The sequence below is a fragment of the Myxine glutinosa genome, chromosome 5 (genome assembly GCF_964187855.1).
Source record: "Myxine glutinosa chromosome 5, kmMyxGlut1.1, whole genome shotgun sequence".
NCBI lineage: Eukaryota > Metazoa > Chordata > Myxini > Myxiniformes > Myxinidae > Myxine > Myxine glutinosa.
This window is the reverse complement of record NC_136265.1, coordinates 31,790,166-31,816,851: the sequence shown is the minus strand read 5'-3', so window position 1 is coordinate 31,816,851 and position 26,686 is coordinate 31,790,166. Positions and strand designations below refer to the sequence as shown.

General features: G+C 41.0%; 1 protein-coding gene across 3 annotated transcripts in view; it reads right to left on the bottom strand.

Moving 5' to 3' along the window:
• The window catches only part of LOC137427739 (matrilin-1-like), a 148,107-nt gene that overhangs the window by 85,513 nt on the left and 35,908 nt on the right, over nucleotides 1-26,686 (bottom strand). For all 3 annotated transcript variants that reach the window (XM_068117440.2, XM_078777830.1, XM_078777831.1), the window contains exons 5-6: nucleotides 26,047-26,172; nucleotides 25,783-25,885 (exon numbers count right to left, since the gene is read on the bottom strand). In XM_068117440.2, coding sequence (XP_067973541.2) covers nucleotides 25,783-25,885; nucleotides 26,047-26,172 — 229 coding nt within the window. The remainder of the gene's footprint in view (nucleotides 1-25,782; nucleotides 25,886-26,046; nucleotides 26,173-26,686) is intronic.

Here is a 26,686-nt window from a genome sequence, read left to right as displayed (position 1 = left end):
AGTGTCGGAGTGTCGGAGTGTCGGAGTGTCGGATTATAGTGGGATTTGCTCCAAGCCTGCCCCATTTACTCCAAGCCCCAGAATCGGACTGGTGCAATTTTTTTTTCTAACTTAGTGAATAAAATGTTTTAATGCAGTTTGTCTTTTTACAAACCAAAATAGCTGTCTGGACATGGTCCAAACTTGGTAAATCAAAAGCATGATATGAGGGGGTTGTCATGGATTTTTGGACAGTATGTAATTGATGAATCAAGAATTCAATGGCCAAAACCTTTGTTGGAAGAAGGAACACAAATTTTAATTCCCGAGGAGGATATCACTTTTTGTTTTACAGGAAATACAAAAAAGAAACATTAAACCCTTATTAAACCAAGAAGAACGTACTGTAAATCACGAAAAGCACATTGCAAGATACACAACAAAATCCTAAATCCTGGTACAGTGGAGATGTACATCAAAGAAAACATCATAAGGATACACCAAATACACAGTGGCATGCACAGTATACAATATCGACATACAGTATCGGCAAACCAAGTGAAAAATCCTAAGTACAATATCAACATACAATATTTACGAACCAGTGAAAATCCTATCAACATACAGTATTTACAAAGTAAGTGAAATCCTATCAACATACAGTATTTACAAAATAAGTGAAATCCTATCAACATACAGTATTTACAAAATAAGTGAAATCCTATCAACATACAGTATTTACAAAATAAGTGAAATCCTATCAACATACAGTATTTACAAAATAAGTGAAATCCTATCAACATACAGTATTTACAAAATAAGTGAAATCCTATCAACATACAGTATTTACAAAATAAGTGAAATCCTATCAACATACAGTATTTACGAAATAAGTGAAATCCTAACATTTGAAGTTCTCCATGTCTTTAATACTGGCTGGAATTGGGAGGAGCAAGTGAAAAGGAGGAGCGAAGATGGGATTGGTCGCATGAATAAAGGGGAGGAGAGTAGTAGGATTGGTTGAGCAAAGTGTAGGTGGGAGGGATAGGGCAGTGGGGATTGGTCGAATGAAATATTGGGGTGGGAGGGATATCCCACTGAGTGGGGAGAGATTGAGGAATGCATATTAAAATATCCTTAATGAGGAAGATATGTTCTTCCTTTGTTCGCACCAGACTCTGCGGAGCCAAGACTCTCCCAATTCTGATTGGAGACTTCAAGGACATGTGAAGTCATTCACTTTATACTATGTGAATGTAAACTACAAAAACTTTATATATACAGTGGAACCTTGACTTACGAGTGCCCCAACTTACGAGTTTTTCGAGATACGAGCCGTCGCTCGGGCGGTTTATTGCTTTGAGATGCGAGCCGAGATCTGAGTTACGAGCTTTCGCCACCCGGTCACGTGGTTATCTTGCCGTGCACGTACAGTATCTCTGTCGTATAGCGCTGCATTTTTGTTTTTGCATGTTGGTTATTTTGAGTTTACGCCGCCAGGTGGGTTCCGGTCACGTGGTTATCTTGCCGTGCACGTACAGTATCTGTCGTATAGCGCTGCATTTTTGTTTTTGCATGTTGGTTATTTTGAGTTTACGCCGCCAGGTGGGTTCCGGTCACGTGGTTATCTTGCCGTGCACGTACAGTATCTCTGTCGTATAGCGCTGTATTTTTGTTTTCGCATTTTGGTTATTTTGGAAAATTTCATGTTCATGTCGAACATTTCATGTTCATGTTCATGTTTTCATGTTCATGCCATGCCAGGCCACAACTTGTTCAGAGTGCCGGCGATAGCTCGCCTTCTCTTTGTGGAAAACACGGTGAGATCCTTAACATCCAACAACTAATGGGACGCAAACGGGGTGCCCAGTTTAGCGGTACACACATTGATGAATCACCCTGCCTGTGATTCACCCATGACAGGTTATAGCTGGGTCGGGATTCAAACCCAGGCTGGACAGTTTAGACTTTAGAGTCAAGTGTGCGTACCTCCAGTCCAGGCCATCCTGCCAACTTGTATGCTGCATACAGGTGAAATATAAAGCGCGAGATATTTTTATATATACTGTATATTTAAAAAAAAATTGGTGTGGTTTTAGGCGGGCTGGAACGGATTAATAGCATTTCAATGCATTTTAATGGGGAAATTTGATTTGAGAAACGAGCAATTGGAGTTACGAGCTCGGTCACAGAACGAATTAAACTCGTAAGTCAAGGTTCCACTGTATTTACTGATTAAACTTTTAAATATCAAACTGCAAACTCATCTTTTCCTCATAAGTCAAAGATCATTATAATGAATATCTATATATATATATATATATATATATATATATATATATATATATTACAGAACCTATGGATATTGTGTAGTGTAAGGAAAAAATATAAACTTGTATATATGCCGTTACAAAAAGGAATTGCATACACGTGGTAGTTATTTGGGATTGGCTTTTAGGATTTTTCTGCACCTTCTTGAATGCAGACTTACTTTTGATCAAAACCCTAATAAACTAAGCTTTCATTTACTCTCAACTCATTCATTTGGATTTATTTGATTCAGTGTTTGAATTATTGCTTTTGGAAAGTGACTTACTGGGAACTCCTGACAGTTTTTTTTAACTCATAATAATAATAATAATAATGCATTTATTTTATATAGCGCTTTTCAGGAAGCCCAAAGATGCTTTGCAGAGTGCAAAACATAATGCATAGCAAAACATAAAGACAATTGCAAAAAAAGAAGAATCAATAGGGAAATATTCAAAGCACAAAGGAGGGAGAAGGAGAGGAGATAGTCAGGGGTTAGATGCTGTGGGTTAAATGTTGAATGCAGTGTTGAACAGGTGGGTCTTGAGTGATGTTTTGAATGTGGTGAGTGAGGAGGAGTCTCTGATGGTGTGAGGTAGCGAGTTCCAGAGGGTGGGAGCAGCGATGGAGAAGGCCCTGTCCCCCCAGGATCTAAATTTGGTCCGGATGGTAAAGCGATAAAGAGAGAGATATAAAGCCAGAGATAGCTCCCCTGCTTAAGCAAATTTGTATGCAACTGTATGAATTACAGGTATTTATTTCCGAATTGTTGCCTAGTTTTGTTTTTAGTAAAACCCAAGACTGCACACAATTTTTTTTTATAGTTCCACACGCAATTTTTTCTCAAACCTAGTTACAAGATTAACTTGTGTATGAAAAGTAAGTGGGAAGAAAGAAAGGTACATGTGAACCTATCCCCCACAGGCTAACGCAACCAGAAGGTGGAGGGGATACACCCCTCCACCCTGCCCAAATAATTTACAACTATTTGCATCTCACTTATCAAACAATGTTCGTTGTAGACCCCATAATGAGTTAATTTGACCTGGAGGACAGCTCACCAAGTTTGTTTAGCCAAAGCAAACAATAAATGCAAATGAAGAACATTGTCTCTGGAAATCAGCTTTTACCAAACACAATGGAAAATGGTCAAGTTTCTCTGAATCAGACATCGTGGTGCCAGCTGTCTCTTTGCCTTGAAAACAATATCTTTCAAATTAATTCTCTTTCTCCAACCTATTCATTGAACTCAGTACAAACACAAATTTTATATTTCTATATTTGAGTGCATTAAAACATAACGCAATAATGATTTTCTGAATCATTATTCAATATTGTACAGATGGGAAGGTACAGCTCATCCATCATAAATGGGAAGACTCAATTCAACACTAACACTATTTTCAAAACACCATCTCTATATAATTCCAGCAATCTCTGTGTGTGTGTGTGTGTGTGTGTGTGTGTGTGTGTGTGTGTGTGTGTGTGTGTGTGTGTGTGTGTGTGTGTGTGTGTGTGTGTGTGTGTGTGTGTGTGTGTGTGTGTGTGTGTGTGTGTGTGTGTGTGTGTGTGTGTGTGTGTGTCTGTCTGTATGCGACCGCTGTTTCTCGACAACTACCGGTCCGATATACTTGAAACTTGCCAGGTATATTGCTGGGGACCCGAGGATGTGCCTTTTCAAGGTTTGAAATTAATCGGACAAGTGGTTCCCAAGGTATGGTCACCGTACTCGCAAGCCGTTCGCTTTGGCTTTGCGAATGGACCAAACCATTTCATGTAAATAGAGGGGGGGGGGGGGGTTCTGTGGTCGTTACTGCCACGTGGTTTCAAAGTTTTTTTTTGTTGTTGTTTGCACGCATGTTTTTTTGCACGCACGTACGGGCAAGCACGTACGGGCAAGCACGTACGTGCGGGCACGCCCTAGTATCTTTAATTATATTACCCTTAGTCATAAATACATATTATATAGAATATGCATAAAATGATTTTACCATTCTGTGGTTCTCTACAGAATTATGGCAAGAGGTGGTCTACCGTTGCCTCTGTTAAGAATTTACTTTCTTGAGCAAACAAATTTGGTCAGGGTGCCAGGGATAATTCACCCACTGGAGAAAATCTCAACTTCTGTAACTGTAGGGAAGTCGCAAAAAAAACTTGCACACGAGGTGAGCACGTTATAAACACACGATCTTGACAGGTTGTGGCTCATATAAATTCTTGAATTTATAGATACCTCCTTATAGAACTCGAATCATAGATAAATTTACACTTCTGCAAATCTCTCCTTTGGTCCTGTATCCAGGACCATAACACAGAAGTGTTCCTTTTAATTATCTCAGTCACAGGTTCACCCTGTTTTGAGGAACAATTGTTCAGAATTTTAACCCTGCTTTCACAAATAATTTACCTCTACCTGACATGCATATCCTGATGGAAAAGTTTGTTTGTTATTAGGCATCCTCTTGCATGTTGAATCCCTCCGTCGTTGACAGTTCTGTCTGTTGCGGAGCTCTTTCATTCAAGTGATCCACTTCCTTTAACATTTGGCAATTATTCATGTGTGATTTTCTGTAGCAGGATGAACGCTGGAACTCTGTGCTCCTGTCATCAAAGAGTGACCCTTATCTGTCACGCGCTTGAGGAACCAGGTACAGGTCACAATCTTCTCAGTATCTTGCAATGCACAATCTGCCACGTTTCAGCAGCACACAATCCATTGCATGTTGATTCACCAATATGGTTGTGGATGGGCAAGATCACAAAACGACCCTGCACAGCAGGCAGCAACACTACTATTCTTACAACAAGCATTAGCAGATCTTCACTAAGGCTGTCGTCCAGTTTCATCTGACATGCCCTCTCAAGCAGAGAATGTGAGGAGCTGCACAAATCCCGCTCAATCAGCAGAATTGTGTGAGGTGAGGACCAAAGCTGGAGGTGCATCGATGAAGGCTCCAGGATCATGATGTCCAATTGATCCATGATGCACACCAGAAACAGTCAGCAGAGACATGAAAGCCCAGTATCCAGTGCAGTCCAGCAATCCCATCCAGGACTCGCTCTCCTTTGGCAATCAGCAGAGTCATGATGTCATGTTAGAACATCAGGCAGGATCTGTAGTTTGCCATGCCCAACTTTGGCAGTTGATGTGAGCTCCAAAACAGGTGCTGACGTGATAGATATTTCTGACATTGTACTGAAGCAGGTGGTCACTTTCAACCCACATATAACAATGTGGTTCAGGCAAATGGTCGTCTTGAAACTCCTGTGAGGGTAGGTGAACCACAATTTTCAATTTTCCAAAGGAAATTGTCTTTCCATGTTTTGGAGGTGCATGCCATAATAATTTCATCTTGAGCCAAATTCACTGATCATCATCTCCAGTAACTCTTCCAAAGCCTCATTTTGATTCTTACAAGTGGGTTATTCTCCTCTTTCATTTAATCACACCAGAGCCTGTTTCCAACACGTTGGATCAAGCAGAATCATTTTAAAACATTGAATTAACACATTATAACTGACAATGTAATTAATATTCCGATTATGTCCTACCTTATATCAATTTACATTGGTTCACTGGTTCCCCTAGAACATATGAAAGATTATATTTCATGTGTGACATCCGAACAAAACATTAAATCAGGGGTGTACATGTTTCGAGCATAACCAAAGTACATATGAATGTATTCAATAAATCTTCAAAATTGTATTTCCCTTTTTTCTCACAAAACAAAATACCCAAATTTATATTACCCAGAAATCTCAAATCTTATCATGTATTCAATCAACATTTGCACAATCATGTGGTCCTCTCACCACAAGGTGAGAAGGAAATCAATCATTACTGTAACTTTTAAATAATTTGTCTTCTTTCATCAACCTTACTTTCATATTGTTACGAATTTGGTAGAGCAATATGTAGAGCAGAGTAGATCTGAGTAGGTAACATGCTTTGAGATGTCGCGATAGGGAATCTACCTGTAATAAGTCATGTGTAGGCATTTGTCGGGTTAAGGTGTATAACTGTGGATATACCAGGAGATTCGGGTGATAGGTAGTGTAGGGGTTAATCAGTAGAGCCCTTGTATGTCTCACCTGGGAGTCGAACCTTTGTCCATTTTGGCATTGCACACCACTTAAACATTAGTTATGACCTTTAGTACAACACTAAATGATGCCCTTCCCCCCTGACATGACTTAGGAAGAAATCAGGCTGGAACACCGCCACAATTGGCCGCCACCATTTACACCTCCGAGAGGCCTACCCACCTTGCATAGCACGTGCTGTGACCAAGGAGCAGGAGCGGGAGAGTGGAGTGACGCAGTGGGCGTGCCCCTGGATGAGCCGGCGAGCCGGGGGAGGCTCTGATTGGCTGAGGAGTACGCCAATGCTGACGTGATCGGCCGGAGATATTAGCGGGGGCCGGACGCCATTTCGAGCAGTTCAGTTGAGCAGGAGATGAGATCAGAGCCCCAACCTGAGATGAGACGTGAGTTCGAGTTGAGCGCAGAGAGCAAATCTGATCCCGAGTTGAGCGCAGAGAGCCCAAGCGGACGGAGTTGGCAGTTGGCAGTTCGAGAGTTGAGCCCGAGCAGTTGCTGAACGCCAGTTTGCCAAACGCCATTGGGCAGTCAAGTCGATACGAAGAGTTGTCTTTAGCAACCCGGTCAAGTCATTCAGAGATCCCGACCCGAGTTGGGCTGAGGTGTAGCCGAGTGGAGCGGTGCTGGTGCTTTTGGAGCGTGGTGCACGGACCTCGTTGGCGGTGAGAGGATCGGAGCTTGGAGCGGGACCTTGTGGGTACATCGGGACCGGAGTTTGGAGCCATGTTGGATGGACAAGATGACGAGACAGATAAGCCTGAGCTCCGCGTACACTGTACACGACGTGATGTGTTATTTTCGTATTCATCTCCCTCGTTTTTGTATTTGATATCTGTTGTGTGTGTGGGATCCCAATTTAGCTACCTTATTTTATTATCGGCACGTGCTTTTCCTGTCCTTGCTTTTCCCAATAAACCCTTATATTACTTTCTGTACATACTTGAACGCAGTTTACCACCTGATTGAATTGATAGTTAATGCTGCAGGGACTTGCGCTGTTTCCCTTCATTCCGCGCGCTTAGGTGTTAGATTTTGGAATCCGCTATTGAGCTTCCTCCTCGGAGTTAAAGCCTCGTGATTGGCAATCCGCGACCGCCAGATATTAATTTCGGCGGTTGCGCGACAATATTTTACTTCCGAAATGTCTCGTGTAATTCACAAGTGTTCAACCAAGCATCAGCAAAATCTTTTGGCAAATCAAATCAAAGCAAGAATCCAAAATTAAGCATGTATGTATTCTTATCATAATTATCACAGATCTCCTTCGTATCAATTTTCCTAAAAATAACTGTCTGTATATGATTCGCATTACTTTCAGCACATAATTCCTTGAAATCATCATTACCTCCTTTTTTTTCTTTGTTTTATAACAAATAACACAAACAAAAAATAATAGGCCTCAATTTATCAACCTGAATGTTTGATATAATAGGCCTCATTTTTCCCATCCTTAACAATTTTTCTTTCACATTATTTTCATTATCTCTCACATTCATTATTTTACAAAATCTATTGCCAAGATCTGTATTTTCCTCCTCTCCTTTTTATTAATATCAACCATTTTCTCCAGCCATGGAATAGTCCATTATTCATATAAATAATCATAAGAGTTCTGTAAAACATCTCCATCTTTAAAACTTAGCCAATTATTTTAACCCACATGTTTGCCCAAAAAACAAGAAGTCACATTCCTTGTATATTGCCAACATTGTTCATCGTTTAAATATCATCCAGAATTAAAATTTTATTAATCCATCAACTTGTAGATGCATATATTTATATCCCATTAATCCAATAGCTTTCAATTGCTTGTTTTTTTTTTAGTAATGCCATATATCCATATTTCTTTTAAGAATGTTCCTGACATGCATATTAATCCCATTGGACCTCAAATTACTTACAATCCCAGAAATAATTTCGTGACATTTCAACAATGTTTACCATATTATTGTACTTCTCATATGTAACAACTCACACATTCAAAGGACAGATAGCACTTTCTTATGTGTATACCTATGTAACAGGTGTATGAATATGTAACAGGTGCATGCCCCCAGGGACACTGTTTCCTTCCCTTTTTATCCACCTTATAAAATATCCACACCACTCATTAAAAAATACTATAAATCACATAATTCCACTCTTCCTTCAGTGAGAACATGTTTTCCTTATGGTTCAAGATGCACATTTCATTCAATTAATTGGAGCATCCCTTCATCTTTTTTTATCATGAATTGTGATAAAAACTGATCATTTGAACACAAATTGAACAAAATTGATTAAACAAAACACTTCCATTAACTCGACATTCTTTTCACAGCACAAAGTTCACTTGAACATCCTTTTACTGGATAATCCCCCATTTGTTTTTATTATTTTTACAAGGGGAAAAAATAACCTAGTTTTATCATCAAATTTTACAAATTTTATATTCCCACTTTATTTAACTAGTGAATACAAATGACACAGGTATGTAGATGTCCCAAGTTATCAAAAGTGTATGGTGTTAGTGCATGTAACATCGCGTTTTTTTTTTGTTTGTTTTAACTACATAACACCACGCTCAATAGTTCATAAAATTTGTGTTTTTCCTCCATTTTGAGGTTCACTACTACATCTCGTTCATATCATTAATCATAACACAATATCATAACATATCTATTTTGATAAAACGTACAGTACTAATGATTGACCATTCTCATCTTTCCTCATGAATGCACCTTCATTCATAAAATAATTTAAACCCCATAAGAATGCCTCGTATGCAGAGATATCTGGAACCTTTGTCATATTCAATTTTTTTTCAATGACTGTACATCCAAACCTAGATATTTTGAGTTTCGTAACTTTAATACCTCAAATTTTCCATTCCTTTCCCTCCCTGATCCTTAGATGTAGGGATGAGTTCTTTATAGGATCATGTTGCATAGAGCATTATTTTCCCAAACAGTGTGAACATTAAACTGCACCATTACTTCTGCCATCCAACAATTAACATTAGCTTTGCCATGATGTTGCTACATGACATTATAATCCCATACAACTCTTCGTCGCTTTAACATCCAATTGAAAAATCTAATTTAATAGCAATCCTTTTAATTCCTCCCGTAATTGAAACAAACAAGGTCACAACCTAAACAAAGATACGCATCATCTTGGTTGGTCAATGTCTTTATACTCATTTTGCTTGGCTGTCTGTACTGTTGTTTCCTAGTAACACCTAGTTTCCTAGTAACCTCTACCTGTGACTTAATAACAATTTCACAGAGTTAGACCCATCAACATTCTCCCAATAATCGTCAATTTTCATCTTCATCCGTTTTTCAACAAAGCTACATGTGGAGAACAAGAAGATTTCATCAGTACTATAGTCCTTTAAAAAAACAATTCTTGTTTATGTTCTGTGCTTTATTAGTGACACAGAAAGATTAACATTATAAAGTCCCGTTAGATATGGGTGAAATCATGTGATCACCATTTCTTATTTTCTTCAACTTCCATTTATCCAGGAGTCCTATATGACTCTCCGAAAGCAAATGTAGCTATAAAGTCTTAAACTTGATGCGGGGAAGGTGTTTGTCATTTCAATGAGACTCTTGGTGGTTTAATGCCTGTATATATATATATATATATATATATATATATATATATATATATATATATATATATATATATATATATTGTTACAGACACGACTTTGATGTTATGGTGGGCCGAGCGGAATGGCCGCCGTGTCCGCACAAGTTACCCGATTATACTCGAACTTTGGCCGAGCCGCGCTACGCTAGATCAATGAAGGAAAAGGACACAACGGCTGGGATTAAAATGACACGACACCAGGGATACGGTTCTCAAGACCTCCGGAGGAGGTTATAATATGGCGGAAGGTTAGATTACAGGAATGAGAGGGACAGCATAGAAAGATAGGCACTTAGACACACTTATCTTATTCCCGACAGACCACAGATAAACAGGACAGAACTGACTCACACGGGGATTGATGGCAAGGAAAGCGGGCAGTCGATGGCTCAAGGTGCACTCTTGGCTCAAGGACAGAATCGACCCGGTCCGGTCCAAAGATGCGGGGAGGTATCGTCGCGCTGGGGGTGGCGTCCTTTGCTCTCCGTAGTTCAGGCGCATCTGACTTCACATCCGGTAAGTCGCTGCGTATCTCCGGCGGGGAGTGACACGCCCTCGGCTCGTTAGCTCCGCCCCAGATGGAATCGGCCCGTTGCTTCTCATTGGGTGCGGGGGGTTACCGGCTCCGCCCTTGACGAGGGGCCGACAGGCAGCCCCTTCGTGGTAACCCCGTCGGCGCACATGGGTAATGGCGGCTAACCGAGCCGGAGTGAGGACGCACACTCCCCGCGCGCGCCGTTGTTGTAGTTGTTGTAGTTGTTGTTGTAGTTGTTGTTTGGGGAAGAAGATGGGAGGAGGTATGGGAAGGTCCTAAACTCACTACTGGTGCCATATAATCACATTCTGGTGCAACGAAGAGTCAGAATTAATGGAAACGAGTCCTTAACTGACATAGACTAAGAATAACTAGCAAGATGTCCGAAAGTTGTCTACGTGAGATGCGGTGGACCTGGGCACGACATTTAATGGGGGAAAAAGGGGAAGGTCGGTTCTACAGAGTGTTATTTACAGGCAATGGGACTAGGGAATGGGGGATTGGGGATAGTTGGGGAGTATTGGGGAAATAGGGGAATATTTACAAGCGGATATGGAGGCCAAATGCCATATCCGCAACAATATATATATATATATATATATATATATATATATATATATATATATATATATATATATATATATATATATATATATATACACACACACAGGTGTATGGTTGTGTCATGCAGACAAACTATCTGCTGCTAGACATCAGGTGCGAACCTTCTGCCTGACAGAAAAAATAGAAACGGGCACTAAAAATTTGACTGAAATAAATGAAAATAAACATCAACAAGCATTCTGAAATGTGCCGAGAATATCGACAAACTACTTTACCAAATTTCCCTGAATTATGTCCGTAACTCTTCAGATATATTTTTGCTAGGTAATTACTGTTACACCTACACCTAAAATATAATTTCATCTTATAGCAATTTTATAATTCCTTCAGTTATTAAAACAAATAGTATGATCATTTTACCTTGAAGTAATCCAGCCATAAATATTATTTCGAAGTCTTCTGCTGTCAGAACACAATTTCTCTGCTGTCAAAGGTCAAAGTTTGGCCCAAGGTGACTCCTCAGATAAATTGTTACTTATTCTTGACAAAAAGTAAAACATCTTTTATATTTAACTCATCCAAATCCCATTACAAATCCCATTAAAATCCCATGTCTTGTCACCCTTTCCATGGTGAAAGATTACTCATTTAAACAATTAATTCCACAACTCAATTTTACCTTACATCCTTAAACAGTTGAATCACACCCACTTTTGTCCACCAAAATTTTATCTAATCTTGTCCACCATTTTAAGATACACAGGTCCATGTCCACAACATTTTTTAAAGAAGTGAAACAAAAAGATTCGCCTCCACTTTGTCTCATAGAATTAACAATGGGGTAACAGAATTGGGTCACCAATAATTAAAGCTCGTAACTGTTCTCAGAGTATGGATCTAAAACAGACTCCTGACCTTTGACCATCGATTAATGCCCCAAAACTTTAATTTTTCAACTCAAATAAAGTTTGATTTAAATTCTAATATATATATACACAAAGAATTAAGTTAAGCACCCCCCCCCCGTTTTTTTACAACCTCGCACATTACAAGTTTGTTGTCGTCAACACAGTGTAATATACCCATGATATTGCTATATTTTCTGGAGAAGTGATATTATGGTCACATAAAAACATAACAATCATGCCGTTTTCAATATTTTATTCTGAATAATTTAAGGTGGAATTTTTTGGGAATTTTAGGCATATTTTCACCTCAATTTAAGTATGGAGCTATAGGTCCATCACGGACAGTGTGGATGACGTTTATGTTTTCTAACGTACAGTCATTGTTCTGAGAAGACCTCTAGCGATCTTTGCGTCAATAACGTGTGTAGGACCCACGTGATCGGATCACTGACTCAACCCTACGTCTCATAGACCCTGTAAGCCGTCGTATGCGTTGCTGTGGCAGGTTGTTCCATTCCCGATGTAATGCACGTTCCAATTCATCCAGATTGGCTATTGGAGGGACCATCTTCGCAATTTGTCGTCCCAACATGTCCCAAACGTGCTCGAGGGGGTTCAGGTTCAGGACAGGATTAGGGGGTGCTTAACTTAATTCTTTGTGTAGGGGTGCTTAACTTAATTCTTTGTGTATATATATATTAAATGCATTCGTTCGTTGATCATTGTTCGTCAAGGCCAACTACATGTGACATTCATGGTTGTTTCTCGTGTTTAACATGGGACAGCCAATTAATTAACACCAAGTAGATACACTCAGTTCAGATTTTGTAAAACCAAATTTGGAAATTAGACCAACAGGTAACGTTATGCAGACGTTCACAATAGAAACTGCACTTTGCACCCAGCAGATAACGTTATGCAGACGTTTTACAATGGACACCACAGTTTATCAACTTTATATTCTGTAGCTTAATGGTAGACAAATCTTTCATATCTAAATCTTTTATTTTCCCAAATTCATCTAGATTTACTAAGGAATTGATTCAATCTCCTATTTATATGTGAATACATTTTAATGGGCAATTTTTTCTCAATTAATCTTAATTTCTCCTTACACATTGACACTGTCCACCAAGTTACATCCAAATTAATTATTATATATATATCTTTTATCACCTTTCAATAAAAATATATGTACCAACCCATCTGTTTTCCTGAGCCTGGACCTGCATTGTACAGCTAAATAACTTCAATCCGATTGAATCCACCTGTCATCCTTCAATGCACATAAAACATGCAGAAATTTACAAGAATAACATCGTAATTTTGTGTTATTTCTCGCGTTCACAAATTATGTACGCAATTTTAGCCTGCTCATTGAACAGCTAAATTTTTCCATCTTTCCACCTGTTCACACAATTTTAACCACTTGTCATGCAATAATCATAGATATGCAAATAAGGTAGAATATCTATATTGAACAAAAGGTCAACATGCAAGTCGCACAGAAAGGCTTGTATCTTTAAGATTGATCACAAACCAAAAAAAACATTTCTAAATCGTCACTCAGAACGTTTCGCTAGATCAAAAATATTTGCCCATTTCTGTAACTGAAATCACACGTGTGCACCCTTTTGTCATTAATACATTCATTCATATAAAGGTCAGTTTCTACCACCATTCGAGTGAATGTTAGTTCTCAGGCTGTCTGTAAGACACAAAGAAAGCATTTTACAGTCACACCCAAGTTGCACACAGCCTGACTTTAACAGGTGCACCTGTCTCTGCAAAAATCTCATTGAAATGCATTTCACGCACACCTGCAAATAAAAAATATTTAAATCTATCGATCACACTATACATTCTCATTCACCCATATCTCTGCCACACCATTTCAAAGCACACACCCTGCCACACACCAAAAACTCACTCTTGAAACCATTCTTCCTGTGACACTTCAAGACATGCACACAATCACTTGAGCTCATGAACAGCTTACTCCATCACAAATACATCTCCAAATTATTTTTACAGATACAAAATACAGGGAAAACACAAATAAAATACACAGTTTTCCCTTTCAATGTACAATACACTTGACCAAATGTCAAACCACTGTAGCCTATGCACTCAGGCTCGGGCTACAGCAAGAACACTGCAACACAACTTCAACTCTTCTGCAGAAAGAGGGAGTTCCTGGCACAGCTGAACCACCGCTACCAAATGCGGACACTAACTGGGATTTCGCGTGATCAAGGCCCGGTTCCCTATTTTACCCGAATCAAACATATAACACACAATAGGGATTTCACTCATAAGACTCATAAGTCAACAATTCGGAAATATATACCTGTAATTCATGCAGTTGCACACAAATTTGCTTAAGCAGGGGAGCTATCTCTGGCTTTTTGAGTTAAAAAAAACTGTCAGGAGTTCCCAGTAAGTCTCTTTCCAAAAGCAATAATTTAAACACTGAATCAAATAAATCCAAATGAACGAGTTGAGAATAAATGAAAGCTTATAGTTTATTAAGGGTTTTGATCAAAAGTTAGTCTGCATTCAAGAAGGTGCAGAAAAATCCTAAAAGCCAATCCCAAATAACTACCACGTGTATGCAATTCCTTTTTGTAACGGCATATATACAAGTTTATATTTTTTCCTTACACGACACAATATCCATAGGTTCTGTAACATGTGTATATATATATATATATATATATGATCTTTTGACTTATGAGGAAAAGATGAGTTTGCAGTTTGATATTTAAAAGTTTAATCAGTAAATATATAAAAAGTTTTTGTAGTTTACATTCACATAGTATAAAGTAAATGACTTCACATGTCCTTGAAGTCTCCAAGCAGAATTGGGAGAGTCTTGGCTCCGCAGTCTGGTGCGAACAAAGGAAGAACATATCTTCCTCATTAAGGATATTTTAATATGCATTCCTCAATCTCTCCCCACTCAGTGGGGAGTACCAGTTCACTGGTAATTCCCTGTTTGTCGTTAAAGGCGGCAAAAAGGGTTGGCGTCAGGAAGGGCATCCGGCCGTAAAACATTGCTTCAAAAAGGGGACCGAAAAACAACAACAACCACGGTCCCCGAAAAAGGCCAACCCCCGCTTTGCGGGGAAAAATGGCCTCTAAAGGTGGTTTTTTATCTCTCCCCACTCAGTAGGATATCCCTCCCACCCCAATATTTCATTCGACCAATCACATTGTATCCCTCGATCTTTGCTACCTCCCACCCACATATTTCATTCGACCAATCCCCACTGCCCTATCCCTCCCACCTACACTTTGCTCAACCAATCCTACTACTCTCCTCCCCTTTCTTCAAGCGACCAATCCCATCTTCGCTCCTCCTTTTCACTTGCTCCTCCCAATTTCAGCCAGTATTAAAGACATGGAGAACTTCAAATGTTAGGATTTCACTTACTTTGTAAATACTGTATGTTGATAGGATTTCACTTATTTTGTAAATACTGTATGTTGATAGGATTTTCACTGGTTCGTAAATATTGTATGTTGATATTGTACTTAGGATTTTTCACTTGGTTTGCCGATACTGTATGTCGATATTGTATACTGTGCATGCCACTGTGTATTTGGTGTATCCTTATGATGTTTTCTTTGATGTACATCTCCACTGTACCAGGATTTAGGATTTTGTTGTGTATCTTGCAATGTGCTTTTCGTGATTTACAGTACGTTCTTCTTGGTTTGATAAGGGTTTAATGTTTCTTGCTGTGTATTTCCTTGTAAACAAAAAGTGATATCCTCCTCGGGAATTAAAATTTGTGTTCCTTCTTCTGACAAAAGGTTTTGGACATTGAATTCTTGATTCATCAATTACATACTGTCCAAAAATCCACGACAGTGCCAAGGAAGGACTTTGCGCATTGGAGGATGCCGAGTCTGCGATTGGCTTTTGAGGCCAACTTTGAAATGTGTTTTGCCCAAGAAAGATCATGGCTGATAGTGAGACACAAAGGTCTGAATGACTGAACATCAAGAGGGTTGTTAAGAAGGTAGATGGGAGGGTTTGCCAGATGGTCCTTTCAGAGAGTGAGAATGTGAGATTTGTCTGCATTAAAAGACATATTCCAAGTGTGAACAGCTTGTGATTTTATCAAGGTCTGAAGAGAGGGAAGAGTCTGCAGCCTGCCTCTCTGAAGGATGAGGGATGTCATTGCAGAGCGCAGAGGGTGGAGTCGTCAGCAAATAGATAAAGTGGATTTTCCATGGAGGCAGAAAGATTGTCGATGAAGATTATGAATAGAATGGGGGCCCAGAACACTGCTTTGGGGCACTCTATCCTTGACAGGGAGAGGAAATTAAAGAAATCCATTAAGATCCGCAAGTTGGCTGTGAGGGTAGAGGAAGTCAGTAACACAAGAGTGGAGTTGGCCTTGAATGCTGTTTGCGTAATTTGGAAAGCAAGGAAGGGTTCTTCCTCCTTATGCAGTACAAGGCTACAGTGTAGCACGTCGTTGACTGAGGTACCGGCTGCGTCACTGATGCAATGCCCTCTGTAGGTTGTGGCAGGAATTTGTAATTTGTTCATGTTGCAAGCAATAGGTTGCCAAACCCTTCCTACATTTGATATAAAAACTCACCTTGCGTACCTCTGGGCTAATCCGCCAGCCCACCTAGACGTTGCGAACAACGCACGTTTCCTGCTGGGTTTGCCAGGTGTGTGGGTTCAGAACAATTATGAATTGTTAATGAGCAGCCTACCTAGGAGGAACAATTGGCCATTCAAGCCAATATAAACTCTCAAAAGATGGGTACAGTAATGCCTCCAACCTCCATCTTGGCTGTTTTTCAATATTGGAAAGTAGTTTCGTGATTTGCGCAGAGTAGATTGTGCAGGATGAACTAGAGCCAGGTTCAAGGAATTGAGAAGTTGTTCGGTCACATTTCTGCATGGTAGTTATCCATTGTTCAACAAAACTAAAATTTGCGCACAAGGAAGTGATGGGCCACCATGGGAGAACAAGATAGTGCAAAAAAAAAAAAAAAGTCAGTACTTTGAACAATAACTCGATCATCTACAATTGTTTCCTTCGAAACAAGTCTACAATGGCTCGTTACACGTACGATGTAATAGTCCGGGAGCCAAAGGCCTGAATTTTGGTGAACCTGGTTTTGTCGGATAAAGTTTTTTTCTTTGCTGTTTCTTGTAGCCTGGGGGTAGCTCATTAAGATTTAGGAGGGTGCCCAGTGAGATCCCTTGGGCAACTCAAGATATTAACCCCTTTATGTCCGATACGCCCAAATCCTGACAAATGGGAGTTCCCTTCGTTTCTTCACAAAGTATGTTTATCAAAGGCTCTAACATGCTTGTTTTTACGATTATTCATGCAGTAGGGCATGTGCAAACCATTTTTAAAAAACAGTTTAAGCAACAGTTTTGATAATTAACCCTTTTCTGATCGATTTATGGTAGGACGCTTGGGTGCTGTAAGGCATACACAAACAAATCAATGAGAATTTGATGGTTTGCCATTGTCACTCAGGTTAATGAGATACTTCAGTTAGTTATGAGTACAATAGGTGGCAGCACTTCATTGTTTTAACTTCCTGATGCAGGAAAACACATGTTTGCCATTCCTCTGTCCTAAGTTTTCACTCCAGCCAAGCTTCAGATCTTGGTTTTTGGCTGTCTCACAAGCCATAAATGTAAGTAGATGTATGATAGAACCAACTGATTAATGCATGTGAAATCATTTATATAATCAAGGATGCTTCCAATGAAGTTTTAATTAGATGAAGCCAACCTCTCAGATTAGTATGTGCTGCCCTCTTTTAGCAGGTTACCAAACTGTTTGCATCAATGTGAATCCTTTCTTGTCAAGTGTAGTTGCATACTTCCATTACTTCTGAGAATTAAAGCGGACTCTGAAGCCCTATAATTGACAAAATTTATCTGTTATCAATCCTTTATTTGATAAAATGAGACCACTTCTTTAATCTTAAAGAAAAAAAATCGTAAATTAGATGTTCTTTTCACGAATTAGAGTTGTTGGTTTTTAACTTGATGGTTTATCAATGTTGCCAGTACTGATGCACTGAATCGAAGAGTCTAAATTTTTAGGGTAGAATGTGAGAGTCTTACATTTTTTTACAGGGTTGACATTGATGGAGCCTGATCTTGAGGAATGCTACTTCAGTTGGAAGTTCAACTTCCGTACGAAGACGGAACAGTTGATCCGTACAGGAGCCGTCCGAATAACGAACATTATCCGGTGTAGCAAGATATACGGTGATGAAAAACACTTTGAGCTTGAAAAAGCATTAGACAGGAACAATGAATTCACTTTAAAATGCCACAAAAGTTGTGTTTCATCTTACACCTCAAAGACTCGCACTGATCGTCACAAACGTCACGGTATCGGAGAAAGTGATCGCAGTATCCCTCGGAAAATCACTAGGCGTTCATTGTCAGGAGACTCTGCTGAAACTTTCAGTTTACGGAAGCACTCACTGTCTTTTCTGTGGGGAAGCGTGTAATATTGAGAGGGACAAAAAGCACCCCTCCATACCTCATTCGAGAGATTGATACAAAGCAATCTATCATAGAATCCTGTGCAAAGTGAAAAACTGATGTGGCAAAAATTGTTCAGCATCGTGTTGAGGGAGCGCTCAGTGATCTGCATGCAGCAGATGCCCGATACCATCTTGACTGTAAACAAAGATTTGCCTCTTCCAGATCACTTACAGGGGAGGCAGCTAGTAGTAGTCTGGAATCACAGAATGCTGATGAAGATCGTCCCCTTCAGTCAGTTGTTCAAATGCTGAAAAGTGACTGGTCACGAATGTGGAATTCTGTAGAACTGTTTGAAGCTTATTCAGAGCTTGATGGAGTCGAGCAGTCTCGCAGGACTCTCGTATGGAAACTCCAGGAGATATTCGGTAATAATCTTCTGGTATTGTCTTCACCTGGCATCGCTAATATAATTGCGTTTCGTAGCTGTGCTTCGCAGACTCTCAGACTTGTGAATAACGAAGAGGATGACACAGAGACTGTTGTAGCAAAAGCCAGTAAACGAATCCTTCAAGATGTGAAAAACATCGATATTGACAAGGAACACTATAACATTAGCATTAATAAGGACCTTATCAAAGAGTCCGTTCGTGAGTTTCTGTTGATTTTGTTAGCAAAGGTTTCTCCAAAACCTGATAATACCCTTCCTGCATTGCTCATTGGTTCAATTGTCACCAGTATTGTCAATTGGCAAGACTGGAAGTGCCACTGGCCATGGAATCTCCAAGCAAGGAAAGGGCAATAGTGGACATCAAGTAAACACTGGCTAAGCATCAATAAATTGTAAAGAACCTTTTACCTGCCCATGCCATATCAGGATGTGACACTGTAGCATGTTACTTTGGCATTGGAAAAGGCTCTGTAATCAAAGCCCTGAAAGCTGGATATGAATTATCGGCCATAGGCAATGTGGACGCACCGCTCAAACAAGTCATTAATCAAGCCACTGGCTTCATCTCAGCCTGTTACGGCATAGAGGACAGCAAGGACATGTCACACACAAGGCTGCTTGTATGGGGGGAAAAGAATGGAAAAGGTCATACGTCTGCACCAAACCTGGCTGCTCTTCCGCCAATGAGAGAAGCATTTATTGAAAATGTGAAGGGGCCCACTTTCAGGCAATTTTGTGGCGAACCTTCAATGTAAATCCTCCGCCAGCTCTGAACCCAGAACAATTTGGATGGAAGACAGACACAATCAACAGGTCACTGAGCCCAACCAATCTACCAGAAAATGCCAAACTTGCCCCAGACTACATTTTGGAAATGATCAGATGCGGCTGCAAAAGTAAACCCCTTTGTAACTCCAAGAGATGCAGTTGTCAGGTTAAAGACTTAGCTTGCACAATGTTTTGTGCATGTTTCAGGATAGGATGCTCAAGACCCAAGTAGCCTGAACTAGGCCATTATCAGAATGCCAGTGTTTCTAATTCTACCATGTATTGTAGGACATGAAACAGCACAACACAATCTGTCAGTAGGTTTCAGAACTTGTCCTTGCTCATTTAAAATTTTGGATAGGACACGTTTTGGGCCACCCTGTAGTACATAAACGCGATTTGATACATGTTTGTTGTGGGTTTGTAGATAAGGGTTAAGAAGGGTTCAAAATTCCTTATAGTCACTGTGACATTATTCTGTAGATTTCTCTATTCATTTACTCTGGTCTACAAAATGTCGATTTCTAAAGCGTGTAATCAGAATTGTGGAAATTCACTGATTTGGAACAGCTAGAAAAGGGTTAATTGTTTCAAATTTGAATCATATTTGATTATACATCAAGTACTGTGTGAATAAATATCAGAGACAGCAAATTTGATGCATTTGATGAGTATTCACCATGAAATTATGGGAAGTTCCCATTTTTTCATGATTTGGGCGCATAGGGCATGAAGGGGTTAATATCTTGAGTTGCCCAAGGGATCTCACCGGGCACCCTCCTGAATCTTATGGAGCTAACCCCAGGCTACAAGAAACAGCAGAGAAAAAAACTTTATCCGACAAAACCAGGTTCGACCCCACGGCTCCCGGACTATAAGGGATTTCAGTCGAATCCCAGGTTCATGGGGGCAGTATGACCCCATTTCTCCGCTAAAGCTAAGGTCTGACTGTCTCGATTTGAGAAGCTGTTGAAAAACATCCTTAATTGACCTTGTGGTGACATTCCTTCCCCATGAGCTCCCTGCCTGCCAGATATTGTTCCCAGAGACAGTCTGTGTAAACTGGGGAAATGTTTTGAGTTCCTTGTCCGTTGAAGAAAGTATATAAAGACGAATGTAAGTTGAAAGTCCCTGAGTTGATCTTGGGGCTGGATGTGTGAAGTTATTTTCCTGAAATGGCATTACTGGCCGATGCGCCGATCATCTACCATGCATGTTACCCTTATACCTCAATAAACCTCTTGTACACTTGGTCCGAGTTGAGCAGGTGCTTCTTCCAGAACTGGAAGGGATTAGGGAATCCACGACACATACGGCTATCTTGTTACACGTACGTAGTCTACAATAGCAATCTCTCAGCCATTGCGAGGGTGCGATAACCATTCGAAAAGGGATATTTCACAGTTCCAATGGCGTGAGAATCCAACTCTAAGCTAAAACTATTTCTGACAAACAGTGAATGTTACTCAAGTTTAGAAATCACCATAATTATCTGTAAAGCTCTTTCTAAACACTGACCGACTGACATTAATGTTCGATACCTTCTGGGTGTCATAGCTTAAATTTGGCGTGCCGACGGTCATCGAAGCCGGTACACTGGGAAAAATCCCAGAACCATCGGAAAGCATCCGTAAATCAAAATTTACATTCAAAACCGGAACCACATACGTGAAAAAAAAAACATCAATCAATATGTAGCATTTGAAACTTGTAATTTCTATAACTGTCATCTGTGAAACAAACTTGGTCAGAAGAAGAGTGGACATATGTTGTGTGCAAGAGACGAGATGGAAGGGAAGTGGTGTGAGAATGGTGAAGGGTAGGCAGGGACAGAAATACAAGTTTGTGTGGCAAGGGTGCCTGGAGGGCGTGAATGGTGTTGGTGTCCTGTTTTCTGAGGAGTTTGTAGACAGTGTGGTGAGTGTGACTAGAGTGAGTGATAGGTTGATGATGGTGAAAATGATGATTGGAAAGCTCTTGGTGAACGTCATCTCGGGATATGCTCCGCAGGTTGGTCGGAGCGATGAAGAGAAGGACAAGTTCTGGTGTGCGATAGAGAAGCTGATGGAAAACGTGAAAGATGAGGAAGTTGTTGTGGTAGGAGGAGACCTAAATGGACATGTGGGAAGGAGTATGGATGGTTTTGACGGAGTTCATGGGGGTTACGGATATGGTGTGAGAAATGGAGAAGGTGAAAGGATTTTGGAGTTTGCTGATGGAGCTGATTTGTTGATTTGTAATACTCAGTTCCAGAAAGAGGATAATAAGCTTGTTACATACACGTCAGGTGGGTCGACGACAACCGTTGACTACCTGATGGTGCGTAGGCGAGATAGGGGGCACCTCCGAGACACAAAGGTGATCCCGGGGGAGGAGGCTGTTTCACAGCACCACTTGGTTGTCTGCGACGTAAGGGTGAAAGGTGCGAGGAGAGCTCGGCGGGTGAAGTACCAACCGAGAATGAAGGTGTGGAGGTTGAAAGAGGTGACAGTAAGGGAGGCATTAAAAGAGCGGCTGAGTAGGGTCGAGGATGATGTGGTTGAGCTTGAAAGTGGTTGGATGTCAATGAAAGCTAGTCTGTTGGGAGCCGTTGGTGAGGTATGTGGATGGACAAAAGGACCACCGAGGCACTCGGAAACATGGTGGTGGGATGATGAAGTTGGAAAGAGGATTGACGAGAAGAGGAAGAAGTTCAAGGAGTGGCAGAAGGCGAAGGGTACGGGAGCAGAAACAGCAGAGCATGAAAGTTATAAGGCAGCCAGGAAGGCTGCAAAGAAAGAGGTAGCAAAGGCGCAGGAGGCATGTAGGAAAATGTTCGGAGAACGCTTGGATTCGGAAGAGGGTCAGAAAGCAGTATTCAGGATTGCAAAGCAGATAGCGAAAGAGAGGTGTGATGTGATGGGGGTGAGCTGCTTGAAGGATGAAGTGGGACAAATCGTTGTCGACCCAGATGGAATTAAAGGAAGATGGAAAAGATATATGGAAATGCTGTTGAATACAGAGAATGAATGGGATGCCAACATAGAGAGTAACCCAGTTTTAGGACCGGCAGAGAAGATAACTGAGAAGGAAGTTGAGGAAGCGATAAAAGCAATGAAGGGTAGAAAAGTGGGAGGGCCGACGGGAGTTGTGGGAGATATGTTGAAGGCAGCAGGAAGTTGGGGGTGTGAAGAGAATGACAGAGATCTGTAATCTGGTGGTGAAAGAAGGCCGCATTCCAGTGGATTGGGAACTGAGTACCCTCGTCCCTCTATACAAGGGGAAAGGTGACCCTCTGGAGTGTGGCTCGTACCGAGCGATAAAGTTATTGGAGCATGGAATGAAGGTATTGGAAAGGGTGTTGGAGAGGAGGATAAGGAAGAAAGTGAAGATCGACGAAATGCAGTTTGGATTTATGCCAGGAAGAGGAATGACAGACGCGCTTTTCATTGTGAGGCAGTTGCAGGAGAAGTACATGGAGAAGAGGAAGAAGTTGTTTCTTGGGTTTGTTGATCTGGAGAAAGCATTCGATCGGGTTCCACGCAAAGTATTGACATGGGCATTGAGGAAGTTAGGAGTGGAGGAATGGTTGATCAGAGTAGTGATGGCAATGTACAAAAGAGCGCGCACAGCTGTAAGGACGAAGGACGGGAACAGTGGTGAGTTTGAGGTGAAGGTGGGAGTGCATCAGGGGTCGGTACTAAGTCCACTACTATTTGTAGCTGTGATGGAGGTGCTGGCTCAGAACGTAAAGGAGGGTTTACCGTGGGAGTTGTTGTATGCAGATGATCTGGTGTTGATTGCGGAAAGTATGGATGGACTGAAGGAAAAGATGAACACGTGGAAGGAATGTATGGAGACAAAAGGTCTGAAGGTGAATGTCGGAAAGACAAAGGTGATGGCAAGTGGTAAAGCATGTGGTGAGGTGGAAAGAACTGGGAAGTGGCCCTGTGCTGTGTGTAGGAAGGGTGTCGGAGTGAACTCCATTCAGTGTACAATGTGCGCTGAGTAGGTTCATCAAAAATGTAGTGGTCTGAGAGGGTCATTAACCAGTGTGGCAGCTACATTCAAATGTAAGGTGTGCACAGAGGGAGCTGCAGATGGAGGAAATGTTGAGTTGGATCTTGGAGACGGCGTGAAGCTGGAAGGTGTGAAAACATTTTGCTACCTCGGAGACATGCTGAATGGAGAAGGTGGATCAGACTCGGCAACGGTTGCTCGAGTGAGATGTGCATGGAAGAGGTTTCGGGAATTGAGTGGCGTGCTGATGATGAGGGGAGTGTCGTTGAAGCTGAAGGGAAAGGTGTATGCTGCATGTGTGAGAAGTGTTATGATTTATGGGAGCGAGACATGGGTAATGAACGTAGAGCAGCAACGAAGGTTGGAAAGGGTGGAATTGCGAATGGTTCGACGGATGTGTGGAGTATCGTTGAGAGAGAGGACGACAAATGATGAATTGCGAAAGATGATGGGAATAGAGCCTGTGATTGATGCTGTGAAGAGGAACAGGTTGAGATGGTTTGGTCATGTGTTGAGGAAGGATGAAAGTGACTGGTTGAGAAGAGTGATGGAAATGAATGTAGAAGGAAGTAGAAGACGGGGAAGACCGAGAAAGACTTGGCTAAAGATGGTGGAAGAAGAAATGCGGGCAAGGGGGTTAACAAGGAGAGATGCAGAAAATAGGGCAAAATGGAGAAGATTGTCATGGGGACCGCAAGGCTAACCCCCGCTCTAGCAGGGAAAATGGCCTTTTAAAATGCATGTTGTTGTTGTTGTTGTGAAACAAAAATCTCAATGAAAATGTATGTAAAAACAGCAAACGCATCCTTAAAATAAAGAATAAAAAGTCCTCAATTGATATCTAGCAGGAGGTCGGTGATGCTTGCCTATAATCATAAAGCTTAGATTAATTATGTACCTACGAAGGAAGCACGGTTTGTTATTGCTCACACATATCCGACGAGTAGTTAATAATGTCATCACAACAAATCAATCTTCGTAATCTCCACCATCCTGCTCCATTCAAAGTTCTTCCGTCCCTCGTTCAAAGTTTTCGTAAAACAGTATTTATCCCTATTCCTGTTATCTATCTATAATTCCAGTAATCTCTGTGTGTATGTTTGTATGTTTGTATGTTTGTATGTCTGTATGTCTGTGACCGCTGTTTCTCGACAACCACGGGTCCGATATACTTGAAACTTGCCAGGTATATTGCTGGGGACCCGAGGATGTGCCTTTTCAAGGTTTCATATTAATCGGAGAAGTAGTTACCGAGCTATGTCCAAAAAACGATTCAACCAATCAGAGAGCAGCGAGCTATCACGTGTGCCGAACGTGGCGAACAGACTCTGCCTCGGACGGCACATTTGAGAGCGTATTCATTTATTTCACGTTGGAAAACTATGTTGCCGTTAAACTATGTTTTAAAACTAATTAAAACTAATTTGCGATTCATCGTAACTGCGATTTGCGACCTTCCGGACAGTGAAGACTGCACTTCCGGCAGCCAATCACAGAACGCGTTGTTGCGTAGGCGTGGCCGATGTGAGAGCGAGCCGAGCCGAGCGCGTGCGCCATTACGGTTCGTAATTCGATTTCTTCCGGAGAAAATAATAATTTCTCGATTTCTTATGCGCATTATTTCTCCCAATTCAGTCAGAGCGAAGGGCGGAAGCGAAGAGCGTTGTTTTTTTTGTTTACGGGCGTACGGGAGTACGGGCGGGGTAGAGCGTACGGGTAGCGTTTTTTTTTTTTTTTGGCAAGGAACGGGCACCCACGTACGGGCATGCCCTAGTCCCTGAAATTAGCATGGTGTCCTTTTCTTCTTGTTCTCTCCAGTTACCTAGTGAATTGCCTTTTCTGTCCCTTCGATATGCTCACACATTTCATGCATATTTATATGTAGTTCATACTTCTTGTGTCTAAAAAAACTTTCTAAAAGCAAACTTGGGGTACTTCCTGAGCACCTAAGCAAGCTTGCGTATTCAGCACAGTCTGTTAATGCCATGATATTGAGATCGAGATTGAGTTGAAGTGATTTCAGATTTCATATTCTTACTTGTATAGCAGAGAAAGAGGCTCAGTGTCGTGATGATCTCCTGTATGTCTGGAAGTTGATTGAATTGAATGGCGTGTTCTGTGTCTGGGTCACTGGCTATAATCTGTCAGGAAAAAGGAGACCAATAGAAGAAAAGATTGTCCTCAATGACGTCGACTCAGCAAACCATAAGGCAAATGTAAGCGGTCAAAAGTTGAAATTAGGCTCATTGAGAAACAACAGTCGAATGATAAACTTTAGTTTATTTGGAGGAGGATAAGGTACCTGAAGTGTTTTAAAATTTATGTCACCCACTCCGATGGAGAACACAGTCACACCAGAGGCTTTCATTTCGTCTGCTGCGGCTTCAAAATTGCCATAGCCACCGCCATCACTGATGAAGATCAAAATCTGATGAGAAACATGGATTAGAGTTAAGGTTCTGGACAAACTCTTGATTACCATTTCATTTAAAGCCAGTGTGGTAATATAGGCTTGATCTGAAAGAGAAAATACTTCATCGTTCACACATGCTTGGACATGCACAAATAAGCATGGCCTAGGTCACGAGGATCATCGTCTACTGTAGTAACGTGACCAGGTCTTGATATGCACGAGCCAGGGAACGTATGTACTGCATGTATAAATATATATGATCGTTGTTGTTCTCCTCCTCTTCCCTCTATAAGAGGTGAGGTCCGATGGCAGCAAGCTCCTGCATGCCTTGCCCACAATACTCCTCCACTCCTCTCTGTCCTCAGCCCACTCTGTCCACTCTCCAACTACCCCATACATGACTGAGATCCCTCCCCACACAATCGTCCCATCTCAACCACGGTCTTCCTCTTTTCCTCCTATCTTGTTCCTTCAACCTATCCGCTCTCTTTGCGATTCTCTCTTCCCCCATCTGTACCAAATGTCCAGC